The 19,902-nt window shown below is 34.4% G+C and overlaps 1 protein-coding gene across 1 annotated transcript in view; it reads right to left on the bottom strand.

Moving 5' to 3' along the window:
- Positions 1 to 15,230: 15,230 nt before the first annotated feature.
- Positions 15,231 to 19,902, bottom strand: part of CIP2A (cellular inhibitor of PP2A) — a 39,245-nt gene continuing 34,573 nt past the window's right edge. The window contains exons 19-21 of the mRNA XM_054577239.1: positions 19,800 to 19,882; positions 18,959 to 19,098; positions 15,231 to 15,401 (exon numbers count right to left, since the gene is read on the bottom strand). Coding sequence (XP_054433214.1) covers positions 15,231 to 15,401; positions 18,959 to 19,098; positions 19,800 to 19,882 — 394 coding nt within the window. The remainder of the gene's footprint in view (positions 15,402 to 18,958; positions 19,099 to 19,799; positions 19,883 to 19,902) is intronic.

Here is a 19,902-nt window from a genome sequence, read left to right as displayed (position 1 = left end):
GAATCACACTATACCTTTGATATTCTGTAACCCAAATATTAGACAATAAGGTTAACCACTATTAACGCATTTTACGTTGGATAACAGAGGGATGAAAGATGGGAGGAAAACAAAGAAAAATCACTTAAATTGAATGAATATATTCATTTCAAACTTGAGATGAAATACTCAGTACTACTACAGTTTCTGCTTTTATAACTGGCTATGTGTTCATTGCTAGTATTTCTAACTTTCTTCTAGTGCTATCTATTCCATATCCCTTTGCCCTTAGAAACACTTCAGCTGGTCAGTTTCTTTCCTGCTGGGGGTGATACAAACTGTCATTCCTAAAAGGTCTGGGTCATGAGAAGTTAGTGTAGTTTTCCATTAACTATTATCACAGGCATAGAAGTACTGAGTCATTCCCGAGGCTCTCCTCTATTCTAGACATTCTCCCGCCCCCTCCATTTTACACTGTGCAGAATCATTCATTTCAGTTAGTCCAGTAATGCCTTCTTCTCTTGATGGTTCACTAGCCTTCAAAGCTCAAAGTAGCCATGTGCCAGTCTCCATTTCCAGTTTACTAGAATATTAGTTGTACCCTTTGTTGAAAGAATTTTGCATTGGGAACCAGAAACTCAAATCTCGTAGAGCCTAAGGTTGCAGGAACAGGAAGCTCAAATTCTGCTGGATCAATGGGAACAGAGGAGCCTATCCTATTTATACCTCTTGCAGAGAAAACATTTAATAAATTATTTAAATTCTTTTAAACTAAAAATAGAAACTTATTAAATCTCATAAAGTATTTCTAAAAAATACCCTACATCTCTCATACTTAATGGTGAAATGCTAATATTGTATCCTTCAAGACTGGGAAGGAGATAAAAATGTATGTTCAATGTAACATTTGATTGAAGGTCTTAAAAATGAAGAGTACAATAAAGTGATAAATGAATGTTAACTATAAGGATTGGGAAGAAAGAAAACTATCTTTTTTGTGAACAATATGATATATAAAAAAATTCATATGAATAAATGAATAAATTATGATTAGCAAGTTGGCTGGATCAAAGGATGATATACAAAAATCAACAGCATTTTAATAGGTCCAAATTCAGAAAATAATACAATGTCATTATGTTGAGTAAAAAGAGATACAAATGAATACGTACTTAGTGACTTTACTTATAAAGTTTAAAACCAGGTAAAACTAAATTGTAATTGTCAGCACTATGGTATTATCTTTGATGATGACGGAAGGACAGAACTCATGAGAAGCTGCATGAGGTGAACTTTCAACTTGGTTATTGGATCACTAGTGTTTGGCTTGGTTATACGTATCATAGAATAACATTACTTTGTGCACTTCTCTACATGTGCATATTTTTCACAATTAAAAAATTTAAAAATAAATTGAGAAATTATATAGTAATACATAGGAAAATGATAAATAAATGCATCCAAGAGCTGATTCTCTGAAATACATTAACAGATAAACTTCTGGTTGATGTAAAGCAGAAGAAAAAGATCAAGTACTTAAAATCAAAAGAGAGAATTGTGGCTGTAGAGAAAAATAAAAGTATATCAGGCATTTCTTTGTTCAAATGTAAGCAAAATAATTGAAGACCTGGAGTAAAAACAAATGTTATTTTTAAGAAAAATATAAATTATTAAAAACCCAGACTAGGGAGAAAAAACACTGAACAGATTAACATAGAAAAAAATACAGAAAGCCATCATGGTAATAACCCCTTCCTCTCCAAAAAAAGCACACTGCACCTAGACGGTCAATTCTATGAGCTTTGGAGAAACCTAAAACTCCTCTTCTTTTACAATAACATACAAGCATAAAAAAGTAAGTAAAACATACTTAATTCTTTTATTAATCTAAAGCAATACCAAACCCTGACAAAGAATGTACATATGAATGCACAAACTAAATCCTCTCACTTATGACTGTTACTGAAAAATTCTAAATGAAATGTTGCCAGACAGAACCTATTAACACATTTAAATTTTTTACGACTAAGCTCTATTTATTTGAGAAACTTAAAGATCACTAAAATTAAGGAATATATTAATATATTTTACCATAGATTAACTAAACATTTTCAGCTCTTTTCCAGAGGTATGTGGTAGGATTTCTCTTTTCCTTCACCTCATAGTTCCATTTGGCCATGTGATTTGCTTTAGTCAATAAAGCAAGAGCCAAAGAGATGTGTGCCCCTTCCAGGAAGAAGGTTTAAAAGTCAGCGACTGACTTGCCATGCTCTGTTTCCCTCCACTATAGCAATTTTAAATGCTCCTGAGTCTGGGAGTAAGGAAGATGTGGTGCCTCTATGACATGCAGCATGAGCAAGACATAAACCATGTTGTTTTAAGAATTTGAGGTTATTGATTACAGCATGAACTAGCATATACTGACTAATATACGAGGGGGGACCCAAAAAACCCCTGGAATTATCTTCTGGAGGGCATGCCTCTTGGAGGACAGGTTTTCCTCCACCAGGTGAGTATTCTAGGAGCCCAACTGTATCAGTGTACCAGCTGGTGTTGTGAGAGGCTACATTTGGCTTCAGTGAATTTTTTTTTTTTTAAGACTTTCAATACACATGCCCATTTCGTGATGGGTGATTTACAGGCTCACCTACCCAACCACAATGAATGTTCAGTTTTTAACAAAAAATGGCATGACTCCCATGCCCCCTCCTTTCTATTCACTCAATCTCACCCTGTCTTTTTTTTTTTTTTTTTTTTGGTTTGTTTCCCTGGATGTAAAAATTCCTCAAATGGAAACATTTTGTTGATGTGGAAGTGGTGAAACAAAAAATGGCAAGAAATGATGCACTAAAAGGCATCAAATTGACCACTTCAAACTGTTTTGAGCAGTGGAAAACAATGTCTTGGTATGTGTATTACATCAAATGGAGAATATTTTGAAGGTGACTGATGTTTAAACACTTAAGAATAAATACACTTTTTTTAATAAATAAATTTCATTTTTTGGGTTCCCCCTTCTATATTAATAAACTAAAAGAAAAGTCATGTTATCTTTCATAGATACCAAAAAGATAAACATTTATATCCAGTTTGGTACAATCAGTCCATTTCCAGTCTTGATAAAAATTCTTAATAGAAATGTTCAACACATTAAAGCATATATTTCTTAACTCAAAAGTTAGCATAAGAACTAGAAATATTTCCATTAGAGCCTCGGATGAACAAAGAAGTCCTTTATTAATATACTTTTAAAAATTGACCTGAAACAGAGAAATATATTATTTAAAACTTGGAAATGAAGATGTAAAATTTGTTTTGCTTATAGATGATATAAATAGTTTATTAATTACTTATAGTAGTGTTTAGGTGGTTCTCTTGGATTCCTTCAGGTAAATTCAGTAATGCTTTGGGTACAAAATATAAAACTGCTTAGATGCCCTGGCTGGTGTGGCTCAGTGGATTGATGCCGGCCTGCAAACCAAAGGGTCACCCAGTCAATTCCTAGGGCACAGGCCTGGGTTGTAGGCCAGGTCCCCATTAGGGGCACAAGAGAGGCAACCATACATTGATATTTCTCTCCCTCTCTTTCTCCCTCCCCTCTCTCTAAAAATAAATAAAATCTTAAAAACACCCTGCTTCCATTTAATCAGAAAATATAATAAATAAAAACACAAAAGAAGTTAAAATTTAACCATATACAAAAACTATATACAAATATTATCAAAGGTTATAAAAGACTTGAACCCATGGAAAGGCACATCATGTTTTAGAAAAGATGATTTAACATTATAGAGATTTCAACTGTCTCTTAAGCAATCTATAACTCTAACACACAAGCAAAAGTGTCAACCATTTTTCAAAAACTAGACAAGATGACTCTACAATACTATAAATAAAACAAGTATATTCTGAACAATTTTTAAAAAATGAGGAGATCTGTACTATAAAATATTAAAACATCAAGCTACAATAAAATTACCAAATTTAAAACAAAAAATTACACATAGAAAAAAAATACACCATAAACAAAGTCAAAAGTCAGTCAATTAAGTGGAAAAAATAATTTGCAACTTTTATCATAAGTAACTGAAATATTTCTTACTAAAGACTGCCTGCAATCCAATAACATGGACAACCCAAGAGAAAAATTGGGATGAAATTGAACAGTTATAGAAAGGAAACAAATATGTAATTCCTACACATATGGCAGCCATGAAAATGTTTAACACCATATGGTTGCTTAAGTTTGAATACAATAAAATGATGAGGATGTGGGCAAACATTACTGGTGGGATATTTTAAAATGCATGTGATTTGGACCAAGTAATTCTCCTTCAAATGACATCTTTATAAGGATAATAATTGCAGTATTTATTATTGCAAAAGATGAAAAAATAATGTGTTCATTAATGAGTTGAATAAACAATGGTGTATCTATTAGAGAAATATGAAATTTTCAAAAGTGATCAAGAAGCTCTGTCTGTTCTAATACCTTGGAACATTTTCCTAGATATTGTCTGGTGGGAAAGGAAAGGTATAGAATGATATGTGAGAATGCTTTTCTAGAACTCACCAAGAACATGTATATACACATATATCTTTCTATGTGATGCACATCTCTTTATGGCTACACAAACTGGTAACAAGGCATTGATTCAGTGGAGGGAAACTAGATGCTAGGAGAGAGGGATAAAGGAAATAATTATCACCATGTAGTTCTTTCTTTTCTACACTTAAAAAATAATAGACAATTTTGACTATAGATGTAGGTTTAGAGAATAAGCAGATAGAATCCCATATACCCATCCTACCCCGGGTACCTCTTTCATTTACACCTTGCATTTGTGTGGTATATTTATTACAGTTAATGTACTATTATCGATATATTAACCAGGGTCCACAATTTACATGAAGGTTAATTCTTTGAGTTCCATGGATTTTGACAAATGAATGTCATATTTTGAATGTCATGAATAAATGTCACAGTATCAACAACGTAGTTTCACTGCCCTAAATATCCCCTAGGCTCCACCTATTTATCCCCCTTGCTATCTCCTCCCCACCATCTGTCAAAGTTAATACTCTTAAAACAGTTTTGACTTTTCAAGAATGTCATGTAAATGGAACCATACAGTATGTAAGCATTTCCGACTGGCTTCTTTCAGTTAGCAACATGCATTTAAGTTTCCTCCATTTCTTTTCATGGCTTGATAGCTCATTTCTTTTTATTGCTGAATAATATCTATTGTATGGATTAAGAGTTTACTACATCACACTTGGTTGTGATTTATACCTTTCATACATAGTTGGATTCAATTTGCTAATTTTTGTTGAAGATTTTGATAGCTAGGTTCATGAAATAATGGTCCCCGGAATTTTTTCCCTGTATTATGGAGAATGTCTTTGGCTTATTTCAAAAGTGTTACTTTCCCTCTACCCCAAGCCAACCATGAGGGAAACTTTTATTCTGATCTTCACTATGAGAATCTGGTGGGGATCCCAGAAGTACAACTCAGGAAGTGTATAAGTATGAGGGCTCCCAGGAGTTTATAAATCTCAAACTAATTCACAGAGTAAAACAACCTCTAGGAATTCATCAAAGTTACCATTTAAGTGTTCCTACCACCCCTGTGCCTCAGGTAAATAAATCTATATTCTCTGTATTTATCTATTTTTACAGTTTTCAAAGTGGTGGTTAATCCTGTGACTTCAATTCTCTGATGGAGCTAAGAAAAGTCATTGATTTTTTGGTTTGCTCAGCTTTTTTCTTGTTGTGAGGGTGGGAGAGATAACTCCAAACTTTTTACAGGTTGGAGTGGAAAGTCTACATTTTTCTTAAATTTCAAATTTTGCATCATGAGCTTATATAATATATTCCTTACCCCCATCCGTTCCCCACATAAAGAATTTCACTCATAGTCGTTAAAATTAAGATGATACTCCTGGCCACAGAATGGGACAGATTCAAAAGAGACATAAATACATTTGATTAACATGTAATCGTCACTGAACTAATCTTACAAATAAACATAGCCCCTAGAAATTATTAGTAGAATGACCAGAAGTTGAATTCCCAACCAAGAACCATAGTAAATGATATATTTTACAACAATACACAACATCAATTCTTGAGTCTCTTATTCAGATTAGTAGGCAGGAATTTGAGTCATGGTTTCAATTATTCTCATCTCAAGGGTATATGCATGAAATGTCGCTCAGACTAAATGGTTCAGGGTGACCTTGCTTATTCTCTTACAAAGCTAGACTCAAACATCTATCACCATGTTATCTACCCTCTTAATTCTATGCAAATTTCTAATATTGTGACCCTTCCTTGATATTACAACTAAAGGCTTATATTTTCATTATTTCTGTAAAGACAATGTATAAATTTTTACTTTGAAACACATGGCCCTAAACATTTTTGGACATTTTAAAAAGAGGCTAACAAAAAAATGACATTTCTAAACAGAAATAGTAATATAGAATATAAAAACTCTAACTTACATAAAGTGGAAAATAGGCTATTACAAATATGTGGCTTAACTGGCCAAGTGTTTTCTAAAGATTGTTTACTGTTAATGTCCACTTGTCTGTTAAAAGAGCTAGGACTATAATAGGATATAAGTCTTAGACCTTTGTTTTATTAAAATTTAGTAAAGTTTTCTCAACTATGTCTTTTCCTCATAATCTCTTCCAGGGAATTAAAGAAATAACATTGCACAACTTTGTAATGAATTTTGTACATACATTCATCAGTTAGAAAAGGCTATGACATCCAAGAGAAGGCTGATTTAAAGTATGTAAGATGTGTCTTTGAAAGAAAAAAAAAGTTAACACTGCTTAGAACAGCTACTTAATAGAAAAAAATTAAGTAGAAAAGCAACCTAGACTAGCTTCAGTCAATAAAGTTGTTACCCTATGCCTAGACAAGAACACTTTGAAGCTCTGAATTGAAGACCTAACTCTTAGTACTAACCTCATCACCTTACTCCGCTCTTGAAAATGAAGAATCTTTACTGTTAATTTTACTTTCTACAACTGTCCATAAGTTTGTTAAGAAATAAGAAACCAAGGACAAATGAATAAAGGTTTCTATCCCATTCCCCTTTCAAAAGAAACAGTTACTGAGAAACTACTAAAAGCCAACAGCTTTATTTGTATTTTTAAAAAAATATAGCTCTAGTTGGTGTGGCTCAGTGGATTGAGTGCCGGCCTGTGAAACAAAGAGTTGTAGGTTTGATTCCCAGTGGAGTGCACATGCCTGAGTTGCAGGTCAGATATCCAGCAGGGGGCGCGCGAGATGCAACCACACATTTGATGTTTCCCTTTTTCTCCCTCCCTTCCCTTCTCTAAAAATAAAATCTTTAAAAAAACCCTAATACTATGAAGTATGTATTATTTTCATTTTGCAGATAATTGAGGTAGAGCCAGAAATTAAAGTTAGATGATTATAAAACTCATGTTTAAAACATGGTTTTAAAAAGTTAAAGTAACACTTATTTTACAAATTTAGAATGCAAATAGAAAACAAAATCAAACTTAATTTCATTGCTCAGAGGCATGGACAACAATCGGGTTGTATAGAAAGTAATCACGGGTGATCTAATCATAAATTCCTTAAGTGGTAGTTAGTCTTGCCCCTGGCATAAAACTTCTGTAAAAGGTTTATCTTTGCCTTAAGCAAACCCAGAACATTGTTGTGCGTAGGTTGATATTTTCAGTATGCCTTTTTCAGATACCTCAGAAGTGTAACCACCCTCAAGAGAGCACATAATCTCAAGTATCCTTTATCCAAATCCCTGCCTTGCATTCCCCCATCTTCATGCAATCTTCCTTATGCCTCCTTCTTAATTTCAAATGCATGAAACCGCGAAGCTGCCATTCTCCAGAGCATTTGAGATCTAGACTGCTAGCAATTGTTTGGCTCAAATAAATTTATATAAAAATTCTCTAAAGCTTTGCAGGTTTCTCATGTTGACACACTATTCACTGTTTTTAAAAGTTGTCTGCTTGCTTATATGTAGTTGTTTATTTTATATACAAACCATTTTATTCTCCTCTCTCCTTCAATTATTTTTGAATTGTATTTTTAATTGTTTTTCCATTACCATTCAATTCCCTATACCCACCCCTACAATCACTACACTGTTTTCCACGTCCATGAGCCATTTTTCCTCTTTGCTCAGTCCCCTCCCTGCCACCAATAGCTGTCATCCTGCTCTCTGAGTCTGTCTCTATTTTGCTTGTTAGGTCAGTTTGTTCATTAGATTCCACATATAAGTGAAATCATATGGTATTTGTCTTTTTCTGACAGGCTTTTTTCACTTAGCATCATGGTCTCCAAATCCACTCATGCTGTTGCATGTAAGTGTCCCGTAGTTGTTAGTTTTTTTGTATACATATGCATTTATACACATGTATGTATCTTAAAAATATGCAGATATGAGTCACTGTTTACAAATAGTTTGGTTTTCACTTAACATACCAGGAATCTTTCCATGTATTTACATATTTCAGTATCTTTCCAAAAAGGCTGCATGTTATTCTATTAAAATACTGTACCTTGATTAACCAATCTCCTCTTACTGTATATATGAATTGTTTCTAATTTTGTGCCATAATAGCTTCAATGAATATTACTGTATCTATTTCTTAGTATATACACGTATTCCCGTAAGATGAATTCCTATAAGAAAAATTGCCTATAATCCATGTTTATTTTTTAATCACATACCAGTCTGTGTTCAAATCATGAGGCCTCTTTTCTGAAAATGCAGTTTAAATATCTTTTTGAAATAGGAGGCTGGGTCACTTCTTAAAGCCTTCCATTTTTAACATGCTCTATTTAACTGTGTATTTTATACAAATTAGTTGGTAGTTGTCAATACTAGTCTTTATGGGTAAATGAAAACCCTGCCTAATTGAACATGAATAGTGTTGTCTTTTCCTAGGGCTAATCATAGGCTTTGTATTTGAAGTTTAAGAAAGAAACCAGGCTACTCTAATACATATTTTATCTTTTGGCTTTTTGAGATAAGTGAGATGAAATATAACACTTGGAAGAACAGTGTAGATAATGTAGTGGAGAAAGAATCATGTTCACTATTAAATCCCTGCCAAAGGCTCAGCTACTTAGTGGAAAATTAGTTTTTAATAACATAATGAAACTGTAACCCAATCTATTCTACTGACTGAAAATTCCACTCTCTTACGTAGCACTGGTTGGACTCTATATAAAAAGCCCGTTGCTGTGAATAGTGGGATTATCTATCTTTATTTTTCTGGGATACCAAGAGCAAATAAACACTAGATCTTGATGGAATTAGATGACTAAAAAAAGTACATTTAGTTGGGAGGAAAGATACTTCTCACATTTAATAACCTTTATGAAGGACTATATTGTAACTCAATGTGGAAAAAACTGGATTCTGAGAATTATGGCACCTCATTTATGGTGCTAAAATTAAGTTTTCTCTAGGGTATTTTTGAAATGTTTAGATGAACACAAGCATAAACACATAGGCCTTACGATCTTTGAATAACAGGCTAAAAGTTAGCTACAAAATGCTGAACAAAGACTATATAAGATTTCAAGGCAATCTGCAGAGTCAAAAAAAACCGAAGTTTTTTTAAAAAAAGTTTCCTTTCAATTTATGGATTATACAGGCATACAATTTCAAACACTCATCAGACTCATTACCCACATTATGAAAATCTGCCTTTCAAAGGTATGTATTTTTTCATTTAATATTTATTGGTGATCATTGAGAACCAAGGCAGTTGACTAAAACAAACAATTTACGATCTAAATGAACAATTCTCAAATTAGGGAGTTTGGAAAGGAAAATAGTATCTAAAGAGCCCTGTGGCTTGAAAAAAAAAATATTTAGTATGTTTAACATACCTTTTCATACCTTTCTTAACATACCTTTAAGAAAATTAAGATTTTCTTAAAGAAAGCAAATCTCAATTTTTTGGCTTATGAAAATACGAGGTATGTCCAGAAAGTATCCAACCATGTAATGTGAAAGACGTTCACTGAAGATACAAGAAACACAAAACATGGTGCATAGAACAAAGGAGGCACCTGGGATCTGAGTTTTCTCAATTACAATCAATTGCCCCATTATATTTTCCTGAATCTCATTGACAGTCTGAAATCTCCTCCCTTTAAAGGTGATTTTAGTTTTTGGAAAAGCCAGGAGTCGCAGGGCGCCAAGCTTGGGCTGTAGGAGATATAGGGTGCTTGAGTCACCAGAGTGATCTCGTATTTCACCAAAAGACTCTGCATTAGATGTGAGGCATGAGTGGGTGCATTGTTGTGATGAAGCTGCCAATCACCAGTTGCCCAGAGCTGCAGCCTTCTGAATCACCTGAATATAGTTTCTGTGGCGGAATGTTCAAGCTTAATGCAAAATTTGATGCAGATTGGTTGCTTGACTTGCTCACTCATTTTGATTGCCACAGCCACAGAGTACACATGCTCACTCAATGGCATCCACGGACCTCATGACTAGTACAGTCAAGTCATCACTGTTCATCCATGCACATTCCAGGCCACTCTTCTTGGTTACCAGGCTACATCAATGTTATGCAAACCATTCTCATGATATTAACAATGGCTGGACTTTTTCTGGTCAGAACACATATAACAATTTTGTCAGTGATATCATTCATAAGTGATGTAACTTAGATTGCTATTCACAGTATATCATAATATTACTAAAATGTTCAATTTTCTCCCATTACAGTAAAACAAAACAAAACCAAACCATTTGGCAACCATCAGAATAATAACTAATTCAAACAAGAATTATCAATGGATGCTAAAAATTAGTGGGCAAAAGGTGAAAGAAGTCACTTGCAATGTTTCCCCACAAGTTATTTGTTATTTCCAAAGCGGAAAATAGTAATGTTATACTGAAGATACTACTTTTGTGTTTATTATTGCATGCAAGTAGATAACTACATTATGATGCTGCAAACCAAGGTACTTCCATATACTTGTTTAGATAAAAAATTACAGCACTGGCTGGTGTGGTTCAATGGATTGAGTGCCAGCCTGCAAACCTAAAGGTCACTAGTTTGATTCCCAGTCAGGGCATATGCCTGGGTTGCGGGCTGGGTCCCCAGTTGGGGTGTGTGAGAGGCAACCACACATTGAGGTTTCTCTCCTTCTTTTTCTCCCTCTATCCCCCTCTCTCTAAAAAGTAAGTAAAATCTTTAATTAAAAAAATTACAACATTATTTTGGAGGTTAATAATATATAGGTATATGCATCAATTATAGATTAAAGGATAAAGAGAAGATAAATGGATAAAAAGAATAATCGCAAGGTTTCTACATTTTATATTTAGTACAATGTTAACTCCAAGTGGACTGTGAAAGTTAAGGACTTATTTGTCAAAACAAATTAAAAAATGCAAGACCCAACTATATGTTGTCTGTAAGTTCATGCCATTTATATGTAATGATACAAGTTCAAAGTAAATTGACAGAAAAAGATACACCAGGCCAAGAGAAAATGTTAAAAAGGCTAGAGTGTCTATATTGATGTAAATAGAACTCAAGACAAAGACATCAAAAATAAAGAGATGCATTTCTTAGTAAGAGAGTCAATCAGTAAGATACAATATCCAAAAGCAAAGCTCCAACTGTTTTTGTAAATAGGTTTTTTTGGAAGGCTATGATGCTAGACGGCCATGCCCATTTACGTAGGTAATGTCTATGACTGCTTTCATGCTGCAATGGCAGCGCCAAGTAGTTGTGTGTGAGAGAGACTGTATGTCTCACAAAACCTGAAAGAGTAAACCTGGCCCTTTACAGAAAATACTTACTGACTTCTAAAATGGAATTAAGTTACAAACAGGACAGGAGTTTGGTCCCACAGTTGGTAAGTCAAAAGCAAAGTTGTAAATGCAATGCATATCTATTTAAAAAGACAAAGATTCAATATAAGGTTATGAGTTTTAGGGAATGTACCTTGTTTAGAAGTACAGTACCTATAACATAGGTAAATGAGCCTCAGGTAAAAGTTGAAATTCAGATATGTTTTCATTTAACTAACAGTCCTAACGAAAACAGAATCTTGTTATATTCTTAACATAAATAACTAGTTTTTACAACACAGAATTAAAAGGGCACTAATCTGACAATTTTCCCCCAAAACACAGCATTAAGTTTTAATGATTATAATATTTTACCTTGACATTAAATGGACAGTTTAGTATAAATGCCAGTCAGCCAAATTTTAATATGTCTACATTTTATATTTGTTCAAGAGGCAAATATAAATGGTAAAAGGAACTGAGTTAATGTACACTTGAGTACAAATTCTTCACAGCAAAATTTTAGAGATTTATACAATTCTAATATAATGATGCATTTACTTAGTTTTGTTTTCTCCATTAGTAAATGGGCAAACACACACAGAAATCATTTGTAAAACTTAATGATGATGGCTCAAACTTGCTTAAATTTTTTTAAAGAAAAAATACACATACATTTTGGGCTTTTTTGTTTTCAAATCTGAGACATACAGGAGAGACACAGAACCAAAAAGCAAAAACAAAAAAAGAAAAAAAAAAACCCCAAAACCCCATGTATCCAATATACTTAGGTTAAGAAAAGTAATACAAAGAATATAGAAGACTCTACTAGACACAGAAAGACTAGGAAATACAGGAATAGTGACAAAGGATGATGATAAGTGCTCACCTTTAAAACTGAGGTATGCTTTTCCTTTTCTGAGAGAAAAGATTAACAAGTTAAACTTGTATTAACAAAAGGCTGTTGAAAAATATATGGGGCCGGTGTCTATGTAAGTCTTGAAGAATAGGCCAATTGAATGGTTTAAATAAATGCATACTTGCGAGAATCGCCTACATCTATACTCTAGTTGGATGGCAATTAGATAAAATTTTACCTCACACCTGTCAGTATGGCTATCATCAATAAATCAACAAACAAGTGCTGGTGAGTAGGTGGAGGAAAGGGAACCCCAGTGCACTGTTGGTGGGAATGCAGACTGGTTGCAGCCACTGTGGAAAATAGTATGGAACTTCCTAAAAAAACTAAAAATGAAACTGCCTTATGACTCAGCAATTCCACTGCTGGGAATACAGCCTAAGAATCCTGAAACACCAATTCAAAAGAACTTACGCTCTTATGTTCATAGCAGTGCTATTTACAACAGCCAAGTGGTAGAAACAACCCAAGTGTCCATCAGTAGATAAGTAGATTAAAAAACTGTGGTACGTTTACACAAGGGAATACTACACAGCAGAAAGAAAGAAGTCCTACCTTTTGTGATAGGATGGATGGAACTGGAGAGTATTATGCTAGATGAAATGAGCCAGTTGGCAAAAGACAAATACCATATGGCCTCACATAACTGGAATCTAATGAATAAAATTAACTAATGAGAAAAACAGAACCAGGGGCATGGAAACATGGAATGCACTGATAGCTGTAGGAGGGGAGGAGAGAGGAGGAAATGATGGAAGGGGAAGGGAACAGTGAAAAAATGTACGAATGGCTCATGGACATGGGAGCAGAGACAGGACTGACTTTGGGAGAGAGATGTGGGCTGGGTGGAGGAGGGCAAAAGGGAAAACAAAATTTGGGACAATTGTAATAGAATCACAATAAAACATTAAAATTAATTAAATTCAATAAAATTAAAAATTCAATTTTTCAGGTACATTAGCCACATTTTAAGTGCTCTATAGCCACATGTGGCTAAAGGCTATGACACTAAACAGTGCTGATGTAGAACACTTCCATCGTCAAAATTCTGCTGGGCAGCACTGGGCCTAGGCTCAGTGTCTTGAAGAGTGCCTCAATTATAAATATAGTTTGATTTTCCCTAGAGCTTTTGGTCTGTTTCTTTATTTTACAAAACTTTTTGTTTTTTATTTTATAGAGCCTTCTGTTCTTCAGTCATGTGTAGTCATTTAAACATTTTTCATATTAAATTAAAAATGCATGCAGTTGCACATTAAGAAATAGAATGCATTCCTTATAGAACAAGCAGCAATTTAAAATGTTATTTGGCACAATGCTCTTTTTTAAACATTTGAGTGCCTGAACAAAATGCACGCACATCTATAAAACTACTATAGTTTGATATTAGTTAATATAATTAGTGAATTACAAAAAATATGTTTAAGTTCTAAACATAAATTCAGATATATTATAGCTGAAAAATAGAAAAGCAAATCCAAGTTCACCTAAGTTAAATGGAGATATAAATAATGAAAAAAAAACACCAGGTATAATTAATAGTTGTAAAAGTATAACAATAAAATCAACCAAAATGTTGATATAAAAACTCATCTTAAACACTACTTGTAACATTTGATTCAAATGAAGATTACTGAAAACTTCCCTTGTATTAAAGAGAAACATGAAGAATATGTAACCTATGCTTAAAATTAAATGGCCACTTTTAAAAAGGATTTAACTGAAAGGCTATACATTACATAAAATTCACATCAGAATTAACAACAAATAAATTTCTTAATAGGTATTAAGGGTAGAATCTAAGGTATCCAATGTAAATCATACAAAATTCATAGTTAATTGAAATGATATGGGTGGGCCAACATACATTTTAAAGAATAAAACTAAAGCTATCTCATAAATAATTCTACAAGGTTTTTATATGTGACAAACAACAGTCGTTAATACATCGGTTATTTTTGAATTTTTATACATTATTTCTTTCATATTCATTGCATTGTTTTTTCAAATTTAGAATTTCTACCATTTGTCTTACTGCACTTTAAGTACGGTAATAAAATTATTTTAAATTCACTGATATTTTCTTTTGTGCTACTTTAGAAAAAAACTTCTCTGGCTATATCATGCCCTCTCTCTTTTTATTACCAATCACATTTTCAACTTATTAATCTTTACAATTGTTAACATTAAGCAAGTCTGATTTTAAAATCTAAATAATCACAAATGAGACTAAATTAAACAGAATAAAGTAGGAAGCAACTAAGAAAAAGGGAAAAAGTCTTACAAAAACAATAATGGAGGTTGAGAATAACATTCTAATGGAAGAACCAAAGAAAACTTTAAGCAATAAAAGCCAGAAATAGGAGGTAAAACTTTAAGACCAAATAAAACCATGTTATTAGATTAGGTTCTTTACTTAATTAATAATTAAATAATAATTTGTTATTTGTCTGAAGTCAGAAATTACCTTCCCCACCCCACCTCTGCCAGTAGATACAGAATACCTATAGACTGAGATTCACAGTTTCTGGATTTATTTTCCCGCCACTTAAACTGTGAATCATTGCTATCATATGAGAGTGCTTGTTCAATTCTTCTTGCTGAAGTTTCACTTGTGACTCTTTCTCTTCCAAACGACCTTCTAATTGGGACTTTTGAACTTCTAGGGAGGAAGCCTAAGAGACAGAGAAGAGGAAAATAAACAACTTTGCATTTTTCTCTTCACAGATATTTTAGGGTATCTCTATTTTTCATTTGTAAAACAACCCTTTCAAACAACACATTATAAATACGTATATTTTGGTTAACAAAATTATATGACTAGTTTAAGGTAAGTAATCAATAAGTAACAATATTAATTGCGAAGACACATTCTGTTTGTCTTTTTAAGTCAATCGTAGCAATTGAAAGTTTGCTAATTCTAAATTAAATTTTAAATTCTAATTACCATTTAGAATTACTATTAGAATAACTACATTAAAGCAGATTCAGGAAATCTGTAAATGTGGCATGGAATTTTATACCTCTTCTGTCACTGACGCTCTGTAGTTGTTCAAACTGTCTTTTAATCCTGGTCTGTTCTCATCTTTCTGGTAGTAGATGGACCAGAAAGCACTATTGATGGCTACCACACCAAGGCACCATGACAAAATACAAAGAGCAGTGGACTTATATTTAGAATAAGTCTACTATTCTACTCAACAACATGACTGTCCTTTAGCCAATAACTTAATCCAAGACTCAAGTTTTGTTCGTAGGATGAAAATAATTATTGCAGTCAAGATGGAGGCATAGGTAAACATGGCTCACCTCCTTGCATAATCACATCCAAATTACAACTAACATATAGAACCACCATTACTCAGAACCATTAGAAATGGACTTGAATGGAAATCTGACAACTACAGAAGTAAAGAAATCACATCCATCCTGATTGGTAGAAGAGGTAAAGACACAGAATGGGCTGGTCCAATGTCCACAAGTGGTAGATAAACATTCAGGAGGGATATCTTGGGAACGAGGAGTTCCAGCCCCATACCAGGACCCCAGCCCAGGGTTTCATTGCCTGGAAGATAAGCCCCCATAACTTCTGGCTGCAAAAACCAGTGGGGATTGAGTTGGTAGAAGAAACTTCTACCGAGCAGTTCTTAAAGGAACCTACACACGAGCTTACTCAGACTAACTCTGTCTGAGCTCCAGCACCAGGGGAGCACCTTGAAAGGCACCAGTGGCATATAGGGAGGAACTGAAGTGTCTGGCCTCAAGGCAAGAGTTGGGGAACAACTTTCTCTCAGACAGAAAGGCAGGCAGAGGCGAATGCCCCTTTTCTGAACCCTCCTCCCAGAGCCACAAGGCCACAGAGCCACCAGGCTGGTGCCATATCTGAGATTCCAATATCATGGCTAACACTGTTTGCCTTGCACAGAAGATCACAAGAGACTCCATCCCACCCAAATTATAAGCCCACCCAAACTGTAAACCGTGACTTTTCCATGTGAATGGCTGGTCTTGCTTCCTGCCTCACAAATTCCTAAATCCTACCAAACAAGCAACAGCTGGCTTCAGTAACCTCCCAGCCCCTGGATCTCTTGCTAAGTAGTGGCAGGCTCAGCACTAGGAGCAGCCAGCCTAGATTCACAGGTTGGCTTTGCCTGGGAATCTCTGAGCTCACACGAGTAACAGGCTGTTTTAATAGCTTGCTCAGGGTGGCCCTGAGCAGAACACAAGTCGGGGCTGACCCTGGCCTGCACCACCCGGGGAACATCAGAGCCCGCACACCCAATGGACAGCTACAGAGCACAGAGGACCTGCACAGGTGATCCTCCCAAGAGGGCAGAGCTTGGTGCTGACTGGCCTGAGTAAATCCCCACTACTGACCAGCCAATAGCAATAAAATGCAACTAAAAGAGAAGAGTGTACTCAGGCCACATGGAGAGCATCCCTCGAGTACCCATCTTGGGTGAGACGGGAGGCTGTGCCACTGGACCCTCTAGGACACCTACTACATTAGGCCACGCTACCAAGATAGGGAGTCATAGCACTTCTACCTAATACATAAAAACAAACACAGGGAGGCTGCCAAAATGAGGAGACAAAGAAACATGGCTCAAATGAAAGAACAGATCAAAACTTCAGAAAAAGAACTAAACAAAATGGCAAGAAGCAGTCTATTAGATGCAGAGTTAAAAACACTGGTTATAAGAATGCTCAAGGAACTTAGTGAAGGCCTCAGCAGCATAAAAAAGATTTAGTCAGAAACAAAGGATACACTAATTGAAATAAAGAACAATTTACAAGGAATCAACAGTAGAGTGGATGAAGCCAAGAATCAAATCAATGAGTTGGAACATAGGAAGCAAAAAACAAGCAATCAAGACAAGAAGAAGAAAAAAGAATCCAAAAAAATGAGGATAATGTGAACAGTTTCTGGGACACCTTCAAGCATTCCGATGTTTGCACCATAGGGGTACCAGAAGGAGAAGAGCAAGAAATTGGAAATCTATCTGAAAAAATAATGAAAGAAAACTTCCCTAACTTGGTGAAGGAAATAGACATGTAAGTCCAGGAAGCACAGAGAGTCCCAAAGAAGATTGATGCAAAGGGGCCCACTCCTAGAAACATCATAACTAAAATGCCAAAGGTTAAAGATAGAATCTTAAAAGCAGCAAGAGAAAAGCAGTTAGTTACCTACAAGGGAGTTCCCACAAGACTGTGAGCTGATTTCTCAAAAGAAACTTTTCAATCTAGAAAGGATTGCCAAGAAATATTCAAAGTCATCAAAAGCAGGGACCTAGAGCCAAGATTGCTTTACCTAGCAAAGCTATCATTCATAACTGAAGGGCAGATAAAGAGCTTCCCAGACAAGAAAAAACAAAAGGAGTTTATCATCACTAAAGTATTATTATATGAAATGTTAAAGGGACTTAATAAAAAGAAGATCAAAACTATGGACAATAAAATGGCAATAAATACATACCTGTCAACAATTGAATCTAAAAAACTAAGTATACAAGAAGAACAAAGACAGAATCATGGATACAGAGAGCTTTGGTTGTTGCCAGATGGGAGGGTTTATAAGGGAATGTGGGAAGAGGAGTGGAATTGAGAAGTACAAATAGGTAAATACAGAATAGGAAATGGAGCAACCGAAGAACTTAAATAAGTGACCCATGGACATGAACAATAATGTGGGGATTACCTGATTGAGTAGGGTGTGCTGGTGGAGGGGGGTAAAGGGGAGAAACTGGTTATATAATAGCATAACCAATAAGTATAATTAAAAAAAAACAAAAAAATTAACATATATTATTTGTGAAAGTGAGGAAGATCAAGAAAAATGGTTGAAAGAGTCCTTCGCAAATTATGACATCTAAACAACGTGAATTACTATTATTACCATCTCTCTAAGCAGTGAGAGGTGGCTATATGCCTATATACAGCTACCTGTATGTGACATAAAGAATGGGAACCCTTTTCTGTATTCCTTGCCCACTTAACAGCAGTTAAGTGCTGGCTAACAATATATATTTAATAAATGTTTGATTATCTTAGGAAGTACAGGTTTTCACACTGTGAGGAGTCCTCATAACAAAAGCTAAACCACTTTGAGATCCTAATATCTTCAATACAAAATTATACTAAAGAAACAGAATAATAATTTATCCAAATTTACCTTTTACACAAAATAAGATTTTTTCATTTTATGACAAATATGAACTCAACAGATTCTTACCTTAATGCTCAATTCTTTTCTTATATGTTCTGTTCTGGTTAATTCTTTTCTAAGAATATCAATGGTTTCTTCTTTATCTTCTCTTTCTTTTTGTAAGATTTTAATCTTTTCTTCTTGTACTTTTGCTTTTTGTTGTAAGTCTTAAAACAAACAAACAAACAGTCATCTGTATGTTTAGGGGTCCTATATTGACCTACTCTGAAAAGCTTTAGTAGCTATTCTGTCACAAGAGCAAAGAAAAACTACTAGGGAGACAATGAAATACCTTGCTGGAAATAAGTTTCACAGTATCTGATGAATAAAAAACACCATGTAACTCTTCCACTGTACTAGAAAAAAATGCCAAATCTCCATCTTCCTCTGTTCTGAAGATAATACATAGAAAGGAGGGGAAGGAAAAATTCTCAACTTAAGGGTTAAAAGAGAAAGGGAGAGAGAAAACTATGAAAAATTACATAGGTCGATGATGTCTGTACTCTAAGGCAACTGAGTTAGAACAAAAATGTTTTTGTGGATCACTTCAGAGTTAGCATTAAGAAGCTAATAACTAAAAGTTACCGAGCACTGCCACCTGCTGTTACATTCCTTTAAAATGTTTTATTTTAAAAAGGGCAATAATTTACTGTAACTCCCAGTTTTTAAAATCAGCTTAATTAAATTGCTTTGTGAATGTTATGGCAAGAAAAGGAAAGCTGTTTAGGATGTGATTTAAGGTTTTATAAAATGAGAGGTATTGTGGAAACTAATGAAAAACCAAAATAAAAACCACTCGCATTTTGATTTTCTTCCAACACAATGTATGTTAACATATAAAGAATTTGTTAAATAAAAAGCTACTTACTTGCCAGTTTACATTCTCTGTCTACTAGTTGGTTCTGTACTTCTTTTCTCTGTTCTTCTCTCTCTATTAATTGGGTAACAGTTCTGAAGTTATTTTAAAAAAC

Source organism: Pteronotus mesoamericanus, unplaced genomic scaffold (assembly GCF_021234165.1).
Source record: "Pteronotus mesoamericanus isolate MK-2021 breed Mesoamerican mustached bat unplaced genomic scaffold, CSHL_Meso_final contig_42, whole genome shotgun sequence".
Taxonomy (NCBI): domain Eukaryota; kingdom Metazoa; phylum Chordata; class Mammalia; order Chiroptera; family Mormoopidae; genus Pteronotus; species Pteronotus mesoamericanus.
This window is presented reverse-complemented; position numbering and strand designations above follow the sequence as displayed.